Raw genomic sequence first — 18471 nt, forward strand, 5'->3', positions numbered from 1 at the left:
ACAGTGACACACACATACACACACACACACACACACACACACACACACACACACACACACACACACACACACACACACACACACACTCTGGTCCACTCAAAGTCTCCATCTATTATGGACAGCCTGTGGATGGAACCACTGCTGTCTGCCCGTCTCCCTGCTGCGCCCTGTTTCCATGACAACAGCACAGCAAGGCAGCAAGGTCACTTTCCCCAGCTGAGGCAGTGCACAGAGTCACTCCAAGGCAACAGCACAGCAAGAGAGGGATGGGGAGGGAGAGAGAGAGAAAGGGAGGGAGGGAGGGAGAGAGAGAGCAGAGGAGGTGACAGGACCTTTGATAGAGTGTGATTAAGAGAGAACACATGTGAAATCTAATTCCCGGGTGTGAGTGTGACGTGTATGTGCGTGTGTGTGTGCGTGACTATATGCTACTAAGGTAGGGGGTCCATCAGTGTGAGGACGAAAGCAGTGAGAGACGCTCCTCCAGTATCTCCTCAGCCTTCACACATTTGGTTCGCCCGGGAAAAGAGAGTGAGAAAACTGCAGGGGGGCCAACACATCCCAAAGACAAGCCCCATAACAAACGAGCTCTCCAAACTTCCCAGCATGCCCCTGAACGTCCTACAGCAACACCATCAACCACATACCACTTTCCCCCCGGTGCCCCAATGCATCATGGTCTCTGTAGTCTGCCAACCCCCACAGTAAAACCCTATCTGTCACGGTGCTAGACACAAGAGTGTGACCGTGAAGTAGAGTTTCCGCTGCTTCCTCATTTTTCCCAGAGTCCCAGAGTTACCTTCAGCGGCAGACAGCATGGCTAATTAGGGGAGTTTATTAATATGATCAATTGACAACGGAAAACGGCACCTACACAGCTGTCTACCTGCGCAAGTGGCAGGCGAAGATGAATGTGATTAATGACATCCATACATTTCCTCAACCAATCAGATGATTAGATCAACTAGCGATGCTAATCATAACCTATTGTTATGTGGGGTGTGATATCGCCGCATATGCTTTTGGAGGGGAAATTGCCGAAAAGAGTTTTCCATCCATCAGCTGGATATATTTAGGTAATGATGTTCCCAAGTTCCGTCTGTCCAGACGCTCGTTTCAAGGAAACCATATGCCTGCCAGGTGCAAAGCCTTCCCTACATTCCTCTTCCTCTCTCTGTCTCAACGCTCTCCACATAGAACTTGAGGAGGGGCTGAGTGGTGGCATGCGAGCACAGAGCCTTGATTAGATTAGGAGTTCAGAGTTCAGGATCAACTAGTTGCTGAGCGGCTATCAATGTGAAAGCATTACCATGCTTTCACATTGAGAGAGAGAGAGAGAGAGACAGAGTGAGAGTAGAGTATGGGGATAAGGGAGCAACAGAAATGAACAGAAAGAGAAAGAGAAAGAGCAAGAGAGAAATGTAGTTGAAGAGTAGTGAGCAACTGATTCCAATGTTCATAGCGTAGCTTGTACTTCTCTGACGTGATGTGTGACGGGGTTCTATACTGTGTGAGTGTTATCCTGGATCCAGAGGAGTTGACTTCACCTCGGCCTGACCTGCTTGGAGAACACAAGCGTCCACTAATCGACATGACACCCTGAGCCCCGAGAGCTGTGCACCCATCTGCAGCACAACTCCCACCGGTAAACACACACAGAGAAGGGGGGAAGGAGAGAGAAGGAATGAAGGAGAGAGGGAATGAGGTAGAAAGAGAGAGAGAACGAGAAGTAGAGAGAGATAGAGAGAGAGAGAGGTAGAGTTGGTGGGAGAAACAGGGATATAAAGGACGACAGAGAAAGAGGGAGGGAGAGAGAAGATAGAAAGGAGAGAGAAAGAAAGTGAGGGAACGAGAGAGAGGAAAAGAGAGAAGCAAGAAAGTGAAAGAGAGAGAGGAAAAGCCAACTGACCATTTATAAACTATTTGAGAGACAGAGAGTTATTTTGACATCTTCTTACCGATGTCCTTAACCCTCATGTGAAGGCACTGAGCTAAATATAAATGCATCAACTCATAAGTAAACTTCAAAACATTTCCTTAATTGACATATATGAAATGCATTAACCATTCTTGATTAAAATCTAAACAGCCCCCCCCCCCCCCCCCCCTAAAAAAAAAAGATCACGATGATTAATTCCGTCTCAGACGAGCCAGGTCATTACGGCAGATTAGCATAGTGCATCTCGTTAAGGTGTGTCTGTTGCTCTGGTCTCGGGGAAACAGTTGGGAGGAAAGGGGACATATTGAGACGAATCAGCTAACATTCACTCTGCCCTGTGGAACAGACATCTAACGAGACCTCGCTCTGACCCCACCTCCACCTCGCTTGCCATTGGTCAGGTGAAGTCAGAATCTGCACTACCATTGGTTAGGGTGTCAGTATCTGCGCTGTCCTTGGTCCGATTAGCCCACTGTTACCATTGTGTCACTGCGAAGTACAGTAAATGTACCGTCACCACACCAGGAAGGAGATTTGAACATGCTGTACACATGACACATCTATAACTGATCTGAAAACACCTATAACCCTGGCAAGTGTATACACTTGTTATCATGGGCTGACGGACCATGACTCCAAAATGCCCTATCCTTTCTAGAGTCTGAGAGCTACTCCAGTCCATTCCATCATGAGAGTGTTTGAGTTTCTACATCAGTGTTGGAGTTCTAAATTTCGATCAAAGTTTGCGTTCAAGGCTGTATCCCTGTTTGTACAGACATCTGCAGTCAACAAAGACCACACGACAAATTGTTTAAATGAAAGGCATGCAGCTTTTGAGTTTAGCTAGCTGTGGTGCATTCAGGTACTCCAGTTTCCCTGAAGGGGTAGAAGACGTTATCAGAACTGATTTAGTTTCTCTAAGAGAAGCCGTCCGTGGAACACACACTGTTTTGGAAATAACGAGCCCTTTTGTCCCTTCTCTCTTTCCCTATTTGTCAGATTTGTCAGATGGCTGCTGCAACCCATCTGTTACTGTAACCCATCTGTTGCTGTAACCCATCTGCTGCTGCAACACATCTGCTACTGCAACCCATCTGCTGCTGCAACCCATCTGCTACTGCAACCCTTCTGCTGCTGCAACCCTTCTGCTGCTGTAACCCATCTGCTGCTGTAACCCATCTGCTGCTGTAACCCATCTGCTGCTGCAACACATCTGCTACTGCAACCCATCTGCTGCTGCAACCCATCTGCTACTGCAACCCTTCTGCTGCTGCAACCCTTCTGCTGCTGCAACCCATCTGCTGCTGCAACCCATCTGCTACTGCAACCCATCTGCTGCTGCAACCCTTCTGCTGCTGCAACCCATCTGCTGCTGCAACCCATCTGCTGCTGTAACCCATCTGCTGCTGCAACCCTTCTGCTGCTGCAACCCATCTGCTGCTGTAACCCATCTGCTGCTGCTACCCATCTGCTGCTGTAACCCATCTGCTGCTGTAACCCATCTGCTGCTGCAACACATCTGCTGCTGCAACCCATCTGCTGCTGCAACCCATCTGCTGCTGTAACCCATCTGCTGCTGCAACCCATCTGCTGCTGCAACACATCTGCTGCTGAAACCCTTCTGCTGCTGCAACACATCTGCTACTGCAACCCATCTGCTGCTGAAACCCTTCTGCTGCTGCAACCCATCTGCTGCTGCAACACATCTGCTACTGCAACCAATCTGCTGCTGCAACCCTTCTGCTGCTGCAACACATCTGCTGTAGAGCGAAGGGGAAGGTACGGCTCTGCAGAAAATAAAATAACATAGAAAAATAAATAAAACGAAACAGATTCTGAGTGCCGTTTATCAGTTGACGTGTTAGCTCATGCTGTTTTTAAGAGCTTGCATATCAGAAGTGTTGATTGACTCACACCCCCCGCCCTCCCTCCTCCCCAATCATGCCCTCGTTCATAGATCATTAGATCTGTTGACTGTTGACACTTATTCCCCCACCCTTACCCCTCGCTAGTGCACACTGATCCCCTTATTCCCCCACCCTTACCCCTCGCTAGTGCACACTGATCCCCTTATTCCCCCACCCTTACCCCTCGCTAGTGCACACTGATCCCCTTATTCCCCCACCCTTACCCCTCGCTAGTGCACACTGATCCCCTTATTCCCCCCTTACCCCTCCCTAGTGCACACTGATCCCCTTATTCCCCCCTTACCCCCTCCCTAGTGCACACTGATCCCCTTATTCCCCCACCCTTACCCCTCCCTAGTGCACACTGATCCCCTTATTTTTTTATTTTTTTATTTCACCTTTATTTAACCAGGTAGGCAAGTTGAGAACAAGTTCTCATTTACAATTGCGACCTGGCCAAGATAAAGCAAAGCAGTTCGACAACATACAAAAACACAGAGTTACACATGGAGTAAAACAACATACAATCAATGATGCAGTAGAAAAAAAAATAAAAAATAAAATAAGATTATATACAATGTGAGCAAATGATGTGAGATAAGGGAGGTAAAGGCAAAAAAAGGCCATGGTGGCAAAGTAAATAAAGAATAGCAAGAAAAACACTGGAATGGTAGATTTGTAGTTTGAAGAAAGTTCAGAGATAAAATATAAATAATATGGTGTAAAGGAGCAAAATAAATAAAATAAATAGATACAGTAGGGGAAGAGGTAGTAGTTTGGGCTAAATTATAGATGGGCTATGTACAGGTGCAGTGATCTGTGAGCTGCTCTGACAACTGGTGCTTAAAGCTAGTGAGGGAGATAAGTGTTTCCAGTTTCAGAGATTTTTGTAGTTCGTTCCAGTCATTGGCAGCAGAGAACTGGAAGGAGAGACGACCAAAGGAGGAGTTGGCTTTAGGGGTGACCAGAGAGATATACCTGCTGGACCGCGTGCTACAGGTGGGTGCTGCTATGGTGACCAGTGAGCGGAGATAAGGGGGGACTTTACCTAGCAGGGTCTTGTAGATGACCTGGAGCCAATGTGTTTGGCGACGATTATGAAGCGAAGGCCAGCCAACGAGAGCGTACAGGTCGCAGTGGTGGGTAGTATATGGGGCTTTGGTGACAAAAACGGATGGCACTGTGATAGACTGCATCCAGCTTGTTGAGTAGGGTATTGGAAGCTATTTTGTAAATGACATCGCCGAAGTCGAGGATTGGTAGGATGGTCAGTTTTACGAGGGTATGTTTGGCAGCATGAGTGAAGGATGCTTTGTTGCGAAATAGGAAGCCAATTCGAGATTTCACTTTGGATTGGAGATGATTGATGTGAGTCTGGAAGGAGAGTTTACAGTCTAACCAGACACCTAGGTATTTGTAGTTGTCCACAAATTCTAAGTTAGAACCGTCCAGAGAAGTGATGCTGGACAGGCGGGCAGGTGCAGGCAGCGATCGGTTGAAGAGCATGCATTTAGTTTTACTTGTGTTTAGGAGCAGTTGGAGACCACGGAAGGAGAGTTGAATGGCATTGAAGCTCGTCTGGAGGGTTGTTAACACAGTGTCCAAAGAAGGGCCAGAAGTGTACAGAATGGTGTCGTCTGCGTAGAGGTGGATCAGAGATTCACCAGCAGCAAGAGCGACATCATTTATGTATACAGAGAAAAGAGTTGCCCAAGAATTGAACCCTGTGGTACCCCCATAGAGACTGCCAGAGGTCCAGACAGTAGGCCCTCCGATTTGACACACTGAACTCTGTCAGAGAAGTAGTTGGTGAACCAGGCGACGCAATCGTTTGAGAAACCAAGGCTACTGAGTCTGCCGATGAGGATGTGGTGATTAACAGAGTCAAAAGCTTTGGCCAGGTCAATGAATACGGCAGCACAGTATTGTTTCTTATCGATGGCGGTTACGATGTCGTTTAGGACCTTGAGCGTGGCTGAGGTGCACCCATGACCAGCTCTGAAACCAGATTGCATAGCGGAGAGGGTGCGGTGGGATTCGAAATGGTCGGTAATCTGTTTGTTAACTTGGCTTTCGAAGACCTTAGAAAGGCAGGGTAGGATGGATATAGGTCTGTAGCAATTATTCCCCCACCCTTACCCCTCCCTAGTGCACACTGATCCCCTTATTCCCCCACCCTTACCCCTCGCTAGTGCACACTGATCCCCTTATTCCCCCCTTACCCCTCCCTAGTGCACACTGATCCCCCTTATTCCCCCACCCTTACCCCTCGCTAGTGCACACTGATCCCCCTTATTCCCCCACCCTTACCCCTCCCTAGTGCACACTGATCCCCTTATTCCCCCCTTACCCCTCGCTAGTGCACACTGATCCCCTTATTCCCCCCTTACCCCCTCCCTAGTGCACACTGATCCCCTTATTCCCCCCTTACCCCCTCCCTAGTGCACACTGATCCCCTTATTCCCCCACCCTTACCCCCTCCCTAGTGCACACTGATCCCCTTATTCCCCCACCCTTACCCCCTCCCTAGTGCACACTGTTCCCCCTTATTCCCCCCCTTACTGCACACTGATCCCCTTATTCCCCCACCCTTTCCCCCTCCCTAGTGCACACTGATCCCCCTTATTCCCCCCTTACTACACACTGATCCCCCTTATTCCCCCCCTTACTGCACACTGATCCCCTTATTCCCCCACCCTTTCCCCCTCCCTAGTGCACACTGATCCCCCTTATTCCCCCCTTACTACACACTGATCCCCCTTATTCCCCCCCTTACTGCACACTGATCCCCTTATTCCCCCACCCTTTCCCCTCCCTAGTGCACACAGATCCCCCTTATTTCTCCCTAGTGCACACTGATCCCCTTATTCCCCCACCCTTACCCCTCCCTAGTGCACACTGATCCCCTTATTCCCCCACCCTTACCCCCTCCCTAGTGCACACTGATCCCCTTATTCCCCCACCCTTACCCCTCCCTAGTGCACACTGATCCCCCTTATTTCCCCCTTACTGCACACTGATTCCCTTATTCCCCCACCCTTACCCCTCCCTAGTGCACACTGATCCCCCTTATTCCCCCCTAATTCACACACTTATCAAGAGAACATCCCTGGTCATCCCTACTGCCTCTGATCTGGAGGACTCACTAAACAGAGAACATCCCTGGTCATCCCTACTGCCTCTGATCTGGCGGACACACTAAACAGAGAACATCCCTGGTCATCCCTACTGCCCTGATCTGACAGACTCACTAAACAGAGAACATCCATGGTCATCCCTACTGCCTCTGATCTGGAGGACTCACTAAACAGAGAACATCCCTGGTCATCCCTACTGCCTCTGATCTGGAGGACTCACTAAACAGAGAACATCCCTGGTCATCCCTACTGCCTCTGATCTGGAGGACTCACTAAACAGAGAACATCCCTGGTCATCCCTACTGCCCTGATCTGACAGACTCACTAAACAGAGAACATCCATGGTCATCCCTACTGCCTCTGATCTGGAGGACTCACTAAACAGAGAACATCCCTGGTCATCCCTACTGCCTCTGATCTGGTGGTCTCACTAAACAGAGAACATCCCTGGTCATCCCTATTGCCTCTGATCTGGAGGACTCACTAAACAGAGAACATCCCTGGTCATCCCTACTGCCTCTGATCTGGTGGTCTCACTAAACAGAGAACATCCCTGGTCATCCCTATTGCCTCTGATCTGGAGGACTCACTAAACAGAGAACATCCCTGGTCATCCCTACTGCCTCTGATCTGGCGGACACACTAAACAGAGAACATCCATGGTCATCCCTACTGCCTCTGATCTGGCGGACACACTAAACACATGCTTTGTTTGTAAATTATGTCTGAGTGTTGGAATGTGCCCCTGGCTATCCGTAAATTAAAAAAACAAGAAAATGGTGGTGTCTGGATTGCTTAATATAAGGAATTTGAAATGATTTATACTTTTACTTTTACTTTTGATTGTTAAGTATATTTGATCAATTACATTTACTTTTGATACTTAAGTATATTTAAAACCAAATACTTTTAGACTTTTACTCAAGTAGGGTTTTACTGGGTGACATTGACTATTAAGTCATTTTCTATTAAGGTATCTTTACTTTTACTCAAGTATAACAATTAGGTACTTTTTACACCACTAGCAATGTGTGTATCTATGTGTTTCTGTGTCTGTGAAAAACAGAGCTTCATTACTCCCCAGAGTGAAGATACGGCAGTGCAGAACAGGCTAGGAGCCGTCTTTCATGTGGAAATGAGGACTTGTTTTGGTGGGCAAATATTGCAGTGCTTCAATCACAGAAGACAGGAATGAACTCACATTATTTCAGGAAGCAGCTTTTTGTGGATATGCCTTAACAAGGAGAGTGACGGTGGCTCGGCCTTGTGTCAAAACAACGGTGGGTGAAACACTAGGCTAAAATAGCATGACGCTAGGCTAAAATAGCATGACGCTAGGCTAAAATAGCATGACGCTAGGCTAAAATAGCATGACGCTAGGCTAAAATCGCATGACGCTAGGCTAATTCATCAATGAGAAGTGTCTCTCCTTTATCAGTGAGCCTTAGCCTAGATGCCCATGGCTGATATTAGCTGTTGGGTATTTGTTGAAGCATGTTAAACATCTGTGTCATGGGTACGACAGTGCACACAGACACACACAGACACACACACACACACACACAAACACACAAAGACAGGGAGCTCTATGTTCTGATCACTACTAAGCCAAAAGCATGCAATAACATGGTAATAACAATTCTCCACATGAACACGAATGCATTGCATGTCAGTGTATGGCGAACCAGTTGCCTTGCCCTAGTGGCAGACCCTGAACCTCTCAATGAGACCTGGGTGGATTATGACATTGGTTATGACATTGGTTATGACATTGGTTATGACATTGATTATGACATTGTAATACTTCAGTTGTTACATTGTTATTACATAGTAAAATACATTGAGGTGGCGGTGGGAGCGACAGGTCAGAATGGGTGGAAGTGGTGTGGATGAGAAGGGAGGCTCGTGGGTGTGATGTCATGTCGTGAGGTTTAAACGTATGACGATCAACACTTCACTGACAAAACACTGAAGTCCAAAGAAAAATGTAACAACAAACAGAATAGAAAAGAGACTTTCAGAGAGATAGGCTAAAAGAAGCAACAAAACCTGGCAACCCACAAAGCGCTCTGAGAGAGTTCCGTGTGAAGTGGTTTGCTTTGGGGGTATTTTCATCGTTTTTGTTTTGTGGTGTCCATTCTGTTTGAGCTCTGCTTAATGGTCCCTGAGCCCAAAGGAATCGCACGACGCACCGCTGCCAAGCCACTTCTATCAGTTCAATCCACTGAACTCTGATTGTTTTTGTCTGTCTTTTTTCCCTCCAATTTCCCTGCCCGCCTTTGATGAAAGTCACCTGAATTCATCTTAACTTGTGCTTCTGAACGGTCTCTTTATACTCAATAATAAGGTGTTGTGGCTGGTTAGGTGACAGTCACTGACTGGAGGGGACTTTTGAGAGTAGTTTCCCAGGCAAACCAGACTTTTATCTGATAAATAGTTTTCCGTTTGCCCCTCTGGTGCAAAGACAAAGATGATTGCAGAGAGGTGATTCCAGCTCACTCTCTCTCTCTCTCTCTATCTCTTTCTCTCGCTCTTTCTCTCACTCTCTCTCTCTCTCTCTCTCTCTCTCTCTCTTTCTCTCGCTCTTTCTCTCTCTCTCTCTCTCTCTCTCTCTCTTTCTCTCGCTCTTTCGCTCTCTCTCTCTCTCTCTCTATCTCTCTTTCTCTATCTCTCTCTATCTCTCTTTCTCTCGCTCTTTCTCTCACTCTCTCTCTCTCTCTCTCACTCTCTCTCTATCTCTCTCTCACTCTCTCACTCTCTCTCTCTCTCTCTCTCTCTCTTTCTCTCACTCTCTCACTCTCTCACTCTCTCTATCTCACTCTCTCTCTCTCTCTTTCTCTCACTCTCTCTCTCTCTATCTCACTCTCTCTCTCACTCTCTCTCTCTCTATCTCACTCTCTCTCTCACTCTCTCTCTCTCTCTCTTTCTCTCTCACTCTCTCACTCTCTCTCTCTCTCTCTCTCTCTCTCTCTCACTCTCTCTATCTCTCTCTATCTCTCTTTCTCTCGCTCTTTCTCTCTCACTCTCTCTCTCTCTCTATCTCACTCTCTCTCTCTCTCTCTCTCTCTCTCTTTCTCTCACTCTCTCTCTCTCTATCTCACTCTCTCTCTCACTCTCTCTCTCTCTCTCTTTCTCTCTCACTCTCTCTCTCTCTCTCTCTCCTCTCTCTCTCTCTCTCTCTCAGTGTGACTAATTCAATCACCCAGGGCCTCGGTGGTGGTTAAAGTGGGATTTAGAGGATGAGCGTTGGAGCTTTTGTTCCAGCAATGCTTTATTGTATCCAGCACCACAGGGTTGGTGGAATCCAGCATCAACACATGCTTTGCCTTGCCGGCTTTTTTCCACTTTTCTTCCCCCATTCTTAGCAGCAATCGTCCAGGCTGGATGGCTTAATTACTATTGACGTTCCACTGGCAGTCGTGGTCATTTGCAGAGTGCTCCGCCTGCAGTGGATTTGGATAAACAGAGCAATGCCGAGTGGCCAAACAAAGACTTGGTGCGTCTCGTTTTGTTGGAGCCAGAAAAAGAATTGACTCCATGAACTGCAGGAGCTACTGTTGCATATAGACTGATCAACATCCATAATGTCCACATGGAGACGGGTTGAGGAGAAAGACAAGGAGGCAGAGATAAAGGATTTTGAAACGGCTGACTCTCCTCAGATACTAGGAGTATGCAGTAGTTGAGTATAAGGAAGATTCCAGTCCATCACAGCACCATTCCTGACTGCTTACCTCATTCCCTGATAACACTGTGTGCTCGGTGGAGATATTAAAATATCATATCACCCTCATCCTGCCTTTATCACTAAGCCCTGGGCCGTGCTTCTATTGTTTCCTATGAAGCAGTGCTTCGGATGAATTGACCAGTGTCCAGGAAATAGGATCTCGCTCTGACTGATTTGGAGATTACCATCGTGTTCCCGTGAATTTATCTTGATTTCCTCTCCTGGAGCTGAGATTGATTCGGTCTTAATTTCGAGTTTCTTTCAACACTCAAAACCCCAAATAAAGTGACAAGCTGCATTTGTAGTGAATAGTAACTCCCTCTCTGTCTACCTGGCCACTATTTAAAGATGTGTAGGAGATTCTCACTCTCTTACGTCTCTTGATGACATCACAGTGGGGAAACGAAAGCACTGAGCCGGGATTGGCCGACGATAGTCAGGGACCCCCAAAGGACTTACAACCACTTCAAGACGGAGGAAACTGGGGCAGTTGTGTTGTCTTACAGTAGCACCACCACCACCAGGAAAACGGTTAGAAGCAACGGTGACTACAATCAACAACAACAACAAAATATGGCGCTGGGTGAAAAGGAAGGCAGCCATCTTACCTGGGGACACAGGCCGAGGACTCCCCCTCGGGGGCCTCTGGGGCCGGGCAGCAGAACTGGTGCAGCACGGTCTGGTTCCTGGGAGATACGAGGGAGAGAGGAGGGAGAGAAAAGGGAGGGAAAGGACATTAGCGAGTCAGGAGGAATAGTAAGGAGCTTGTTTGAAATTGAATAACTAGAACTGGCATCAACCATATTGAGGGTACCCAGGAGGGTCGAGACAAATTGCTTTAGCAATATTTTATGTTTTAGTAATATTTCTATGGCTTTAACTAATATATGCAATTGAACTGTAACTAAGGTTTCTTTCTTAAGTACATACTGTTGAAAAGACACTATTTAAAATGCATTGTAATACAAATACTGTGTTTTACTGTATGGAAGGGGGTTAGTGCATTGCATCTATGAGGAGAGAGTGCTCGTTGGTTCAGCAAACAACCAAGCTAAGCGTGAAAGGAATGTCCCTTTCACTTCAGCCCCAAAAAAAGAGCTGCTTCCATTTTGCCCTCTCAACACTTGGTTCACTTCATTTATTGGACATTGTGACACAAAATAGCCCTTTTTACAACTTAATCAACCTCCTGTTGACCTGGCTTACATGGCTGCCGGGCCGTGACGGCACGTTTTCCCCCTGCTGGCAGCTGTGGGGCTTGCAGGTATCGAGGAGCGGTCGGACATGTCCAGACGTGTGCTGAACGGGCCAAAGGGCTGGAGGAGGGCCAGACTCTCACAGTGAGAGGGGAGAGAGATGGCAGATGTCCCCGACGAGGGGCTGCTTGGAGTGGGGCACGTGGCTGCCTCTCTGCCCTCTAACCCTCCCCACCTCCACCCATCCTGCCTCCACATAGCCTAGCCAGAGAACATTGACTAGCATAGTGCCATGTGGGGCTCAGCTGGTTAGAGCATAGAGCTAGCAATGTCAAGGTTGTGGGTTCAGTTCCCGCAGGGACCACAATATACTGCTGTCCTTCCTTGCTGTTTACCCGCCAAACACTCCTCCTTGACCTCTCCTCTCTTTTGCTCCAACAACTAGTCTTTCCTTCTCATTCTATCCATCCCTGAGACTGTGTGGTCCCCCACTCCACTCCCCTCATTCTCCAGCCCCGTCCCACAAACTCTCCATCCCTCCTTCCATCCCCCTGTCCCTGAGAGCCAGAGAGGCATGGTCTGATATGCAGGATGAGGAATTCAATAAATTACTATAACAAAAAAAGCAGCAGCATTTTCCCATCTCTCTTCTGCCTGGACACGGGACGTGGAGGGAGAGAGGGAGCGACAGAGTCCATTTACAGAGCCCAATCCTTTGCTTTGCCCTCTAACTCTCTCCACATCTCTCTCTCTCTCTCTGCCTTTCCATCTCAGTCTCCTTTCCCCCACTCCACCTCTCTATCCCTCTCCATCAACCTCTCTAAGGAACTACATTCCCTTGGCCTCCTCTCAGGAACGGTACATGGGGAACAGGAGACCTGGAGATTGGGTAGATCCTTCAAGGACAGCATTCACTCACCTGTGAGTGGAGAGTGGCCACCTTAGAAAAATAATGACTAGAATAAAAATGTAAATTATATTTATATGGTAGGGACACCCTGTTTTCTTCCCTATACCCAAATCCACTACTCATGATGAAGGTTAATGCCTGTCTGTCGGAAAGCCGCAATGTTTAGAAGTCACCAGAGTCCATCATGAACTGTCTGACACTTATCATAAGATAACAAATTGAGAGAGAACAGAGAGAAAGAGAGAGAGAGAGGATTGAGGAAAGGGGTGAACAAAGAGGCTAAGAAAAAGAGGGTGTGATAAAGAGAGAAATGCAGTGATGAGAGATAGATAGATACATGGAGATAATTAGAGCGATAGTGAGAGAATGGTGGCTGGAGATGGTGAGATAGAGAATTCATAAAATGAGAGTGAGAGAGAGATATAGAGAGTGAGGGGGACAGAGAGAGAGAGAGAGAGAGAGATAGAGAGAGAGAGATGGGCTCACATACCACTGACCCAATGTGGTTGCTGTATCTCTAGTGGTGGTTCACAGTAGTATAAATCAATGGAAGTGGGGGAACTGGCTAATTAATTCCTATTGTTAAGTACTCTGCTAATTGATTTCTCTTTAATGACCATGACACAACAGGGTTTTAAGAGGTCGTCAACACTAAAGGGTCACGCTGGGGACCAATTACCACACACAGAAGGCGACGTTTACACAGATAACGGCAATTATTTGTTTATTATTATGACAAACAACCAACATGGCCACCACAGAGAAGGAGAGAGAGCAGGTTTATATTGGTGTAGTATTCTGCTGTCATATGTCAGCGGTTTCACGGCGATAGTGTTTTCTTCTTCTTCTGTAACTAGAAGATGAGTCGCTGTCCTGCACAAGCTAGTTTGCTCATCAAGCCCCCTCAAAAAGAGGCAGCACGTTCTTGCTGTCGGGGGCCAAGTGAAAGAAGGCGTCGTTAAGGCCTGCATCAAAAGCAACATTAGTCTTAGAGGATGTATAATTGAAATTTCCTCATTAAAAGTTGAACTCTTTGGAATACATTTCAGTGAAGGGTGGGTTTTAGCATACAGAACACCACTCATCTAACGTTCCCTCTGGCACAGTCTGAGCGACAGTAAATTGTTTTGCCTTAATGGTTTTCGCTTTGACAGGGAACAGAAAGGAGCTACATTTGGATCTTAATTAATGGTGCTTGTAGGTGAGGGGAGACGGGAAAGAGTTGTGGCTGTCTATGAGGAGAGACATCCAGCAGTCTACGGTCACTGAATAAAAGAACATAGGTTGAGTCAGTGTGATGTCAGTGTGATGTCAGTGTGATGTCAGTGTGATGTCCCAAGGATTATTTGACAGCTACTTAAGAGAACTATTTGATGACCGTTTCTTAATGATCAGCAGAGATACTCGCTGCCTCTCTCTCTCTCTTTTCACTATCTTTCCTCATCTCTGCTTCAGTTTATCTCTCTATGTCAGTCTCTCTCTTTCTCTATGTGTCTACCTGTCTGTCTCGTTGTCTATCCCTCTGTCTCTCTGTCTCTCTTCTCTCTGTCTCGCTCTGTGGTGTTTACCTTTCTCTCATCCTCTAACTCAGTGGTAATTCTAACTTTTTTAGCGGGGATCCCATTTTTTTTTGCCAGAATTTCTGGGTACCGCATTTTTATCCCAACAATTTCTCTCCACCCCACCCCAAATCTAAAGACAACAACCTCAACAAATAACAAATGATCTTTCTCAAAAACGTTTGTTTATTTTCCGGTACAATAATCTGTACTATGAATGTTTTGTTCTCCCAAAAAATAGTTTTTTTTGTTTAAATAATAATAATTGGTGATCCCACTGCAGTTCCCCTGCGACCCCAACAGGGGTGGTGACCCCGACTTTACATACCACTGCTTTAACTCCAGACGTGCTGTGATTGCCTGCAGTTGGTTTGGCCTGGTCTGACCCTTGTATTCTTGGATCTCACTGGGGGGGTTCTGGTCTGACCCTTGTATTCTTGGATCTCACTGGGGGGGTTCTGGTCTGACCCTTGTATTCTTGGATCTCACTAGGGGGGTTCTGGTCTGACTGGTGTATTATTGGATCTCACTAGGGGGGTTCTGGTCTGACCCTTGTATTCTTGGATCTCACTAGGAGGGTTCTGGTCTGACTGATGTATTCTTGGATCTCACTGGGGGGGTTCTGGTCTGACTGGTGTATTCTTGGATCTCACTAGGGGGGTTCTGGTCTGATTGATGTATTCTTGGATCTCACTAGGAGGGTTCTGGTCTGACTGGTGTATTATTGGATCTCACTAGGGGGGTTCTGGTCTGACTGGTGTATTATTGGATCTCACTAGGGGGGTTCTGGTCTGACTGATGTATTCTTGGATCTCACTAGGGGGGTTCTGGTCTGACTGGTGTATTCTTGGATCTCACTAGGAGGGTTCTGGTCTGATTGATGTATTCTTGGATCTCACTAGGGGGGTTCTGGTCTGACTGGTGTATTCTTGGATCTCACTAGGAGGGTTCTGGTCTGATTGATGTATTCTTGGATCTCACTAGGGGGGTTCTGGTCTGACTGGTGTATTATTGGATCTCACTAGGGGGGTTCTGGTCTGACTGGTGTATTCTTGGATCTCACTAGGGGGGTTCTGGTCTGACTGATGTATTCTTGGATCTCACTAGGGGGGGTTCTGGTCTGACTGATGTATTCTTGGATCTCACTAGGGGGGTTCTGGTCTGACTGGTGTATTCTTGGATCTCACTAGGGGGGGTTTTGGTCTGACTGGTGTATTATTGGATCTCACTAGGGGGGGTTCTGGTCTGACTGGTGTATTCTTGGATCTCACTAGGGGGGGTTCTGGTCTGACTGGTGTATTCTTGGATCTCACTAGGGGGGGTTCTGGTCTGACTGGTGTATTCTTGGATCTCACTAGGGGGGGTTCTGGTCTGACTTGTGTATTCTTGGATCTCACTAGGGGGGTTCTGATCTGACTGGTGTATTCTTGGATCTCACTGGGGGGTTCTGGTCTGACTGGTGTATTCTTGGATCTCACTAGGGGGGTTCTGGTCTGACTGGTGTATTCTTGGATCTCACTAGGGGGGTTCTGGTCTGACTGGTGTATTCTTGGATCTCACTAGGGGGGGTTCTGGTCTGACTGGTGTATTCTTGGATCTCACTAGGGGGGTTCTGGTCTGACTGGTCTATTCTTGGATCTCACTGGCGGGGTTCTGGTCTGACTGGTCTATTCTTGGATCTCACTTGGAGGGTTCTGGTCTGACTGGTATATTCTTGGATCTCACTAGGGGGGTTCTGATCTGACTGGTGTATTCTTGGATCTCACTAGGGGGGTTCTGGTCTGACTGGTGTATTCTTGGATCTCACTAGGGGGGTTCTGGTCTGACTGGTCTATTCTTGGATCTCACTGGCGGGGTTCTGGTCTGACTGGTGTATTCTTGGATCTCACTTGGAGGGTTCTGGTCTGACTGGTGTATTCTTGGATCTCACTAGGGGGGTTCTGATCTGACTGGTGTATTCTTGGATCTCACTGGGGGGGTTCTGGTCTGACTGGTCTATTCTTGGATCTCACTAGGGGGGTTCTGGTCTGACTGGTCTATTCTTGGATCTCACTAGGGGGGTTCTGGTCTGACTGGTGTATTCTTGGATCTCACTTGGAGGGTTCTGGTCTGACTGGTATATTCTTGGATCTCACTAGGGGGGTTCTGATCTGACTGGTGTATTCTTGGATCTCACTAGGGGGGTTCTGGTCTGACTGGTGTATTCTTGGATCTCACTAGGGGGGTTCTGGTCTGACTGGTCTATTCTTGGATCTCACTGGCGGGGTTCTGGTCTGACTGGTGTATTCTTGGATCTCACTTGGAGGGTTCTGGTCTGACTGGTGTATTCTTGGATCTCACTAGGAGGGTTCTGGTCTGACTGGTGTATTCTTGGATCTCACTGGGGGGTTCTGGTCTGACTGGTGTATTTTTGGATCTCACTGGGGGGTTCTGGTCTGACTGGTGTATTCTTGGATCTCACTAGGGGGGTTCTGGTCTGACTGGTGTATTCTTGGATCTCACTGGGGGGGTTCTGGTCTGACTGGTGTATTATTGGATCTCACTAGGGGGGGTTCTGGTCTGACTGGTGTATTCTTGGATCTCACTAGGAGGGTTCTGGTCTGACTGATGTATTCTTGGATCTCACTAGGGGGGTTCTGGTCTGACTGATGTATTCTTGGATCTCACTTGGAGGGTTCTGGTCTGACTGATGTATTCTTGGATCTCACTTGGAGGGTTCTGGTCTGACTGATGTATTCTTGGATCTCACTAGGGGGGTTCTGGTCTGACTGGTGTATTCTTGGATCTCACTGGGAGGGTTTTTACAATCAGAACAAAACTCACCGACAGCACTATGGCTACCAGCGAGGAACCCATTTTTACGAGTCCTTGTTTACCTGGGGACACCATTTCAGTGATGGACCTTGGCTCTGGGTCAACAAGACTGATCATTCAGTTGCCCATGATGACGTCGCCCTGACTTAGCAAGAGCAGGAAGTAACCAATCAGGATATAACTAGATACATCTCTCAACCAGGGACAGACGTGGGGCTCTGTATTTATTTAAGGCCCTGCTTAACTAGGATTAGGCCAACAGGTCAGGTAGTTGCAGGATGGAGTCAATTCAGAAATTACTTCTGAAAGGCATATAGAGTAAAGAATGGCATTTTTAGTGAGATCCTTAAATAAGATGTGTTTAATATACACACACACACAGTGTGAGTGTTTGGTGAGTGGTGAGGGATACGCAGTTGCGTTTTGCTTTCTGCTATGTCATAGGGTTTTCTCATTCTTCCTGTCGTAGCTCAGTTGGTACAGCATGGTGCATGCAACGCTAGGGTTGTGGGTTCGATTCCCAAAGTGGGACCAGTACACAACAGTACACAACATGTACTGCACACACTGGGGTCGGCTAATGGGAGGATCCTAATAAAATCAATAAAACAAATCAATTCCCATGTACACATCCACATATCCACACATACTCAACCATCACACACTCAACAATCACACACTCAACCATCACACACTCAACCATCATACACACAACCATCATACACACAACCATCATACACTCAACCATCATACACTCAACAATCACACACTCAACCATCACACACTCAACCATCATACACACAACCATCATACACACAACCATCATACACACAACCATCATACACTCAACCATCACACACTCAACCATCACACACTCAACCATCACACACTCAACCATCATACACTCAACCATCATACACTCAACCATCATACACTCAACCATCACACACTCAACCATCACACACTCAACCATCACACACACAACCATCACACACTCAACCATCATACACACAACCATCATACACTCAACCATCATACACTCAACCATCACACACACAACCATCATACACTCAACCATCACACACACAACCATCATACACTCAACCATCATACACTCAACCATCACACACACAACCATCACACACTCAACCATCATACACTCAACCATCACACACTCAACCATCATACACTCAACCATCACACACTCAACCATCATACACTCAAATATCATACACTCAACCATCATACACACAACCATCATACACTCAACCATCATACACAC

General features: G+C 47.2%; 1 protein-coding gene across 3 annotated transcripts in view; it reads right to left on the bottom strand.

Moving 5' to 3' along the window:
• The window catches only part of LOC106592487 (IQ motif and SEC7 domain-containing protein 3), a 376341-nt gene that overhangs the window by 270128 nt on the left and 87742 nt on the right, over positions 1-18471 (bottom strand). For all 3 annotated transcript variants that reach the window (XM_045700042.2, XM_045700047.2, XM_045700043.2), the window contains exon 2: positions 11319-11396. In XM_045700042.2, coding sequence (XP_045555998.1) covers positions 11319-11396 — 78 coding nt within the window. The remainder of the gene's footprint in view (positions 1-11318; positions 11397-18471) is intronic.

The sequence above is a fragment of the Salmo salar genome, chromosome 17 (genome assembly GCF_965601325.2).
Source record: "Salmo salar chromosome 17, fSalSal1, whole genome shotgun sequence".
NCBI lineage: Eukaryota > Metazoa > Chordata > Actinopteri > Salmoniformes > Salmonidae > Salmo > Salmo salar.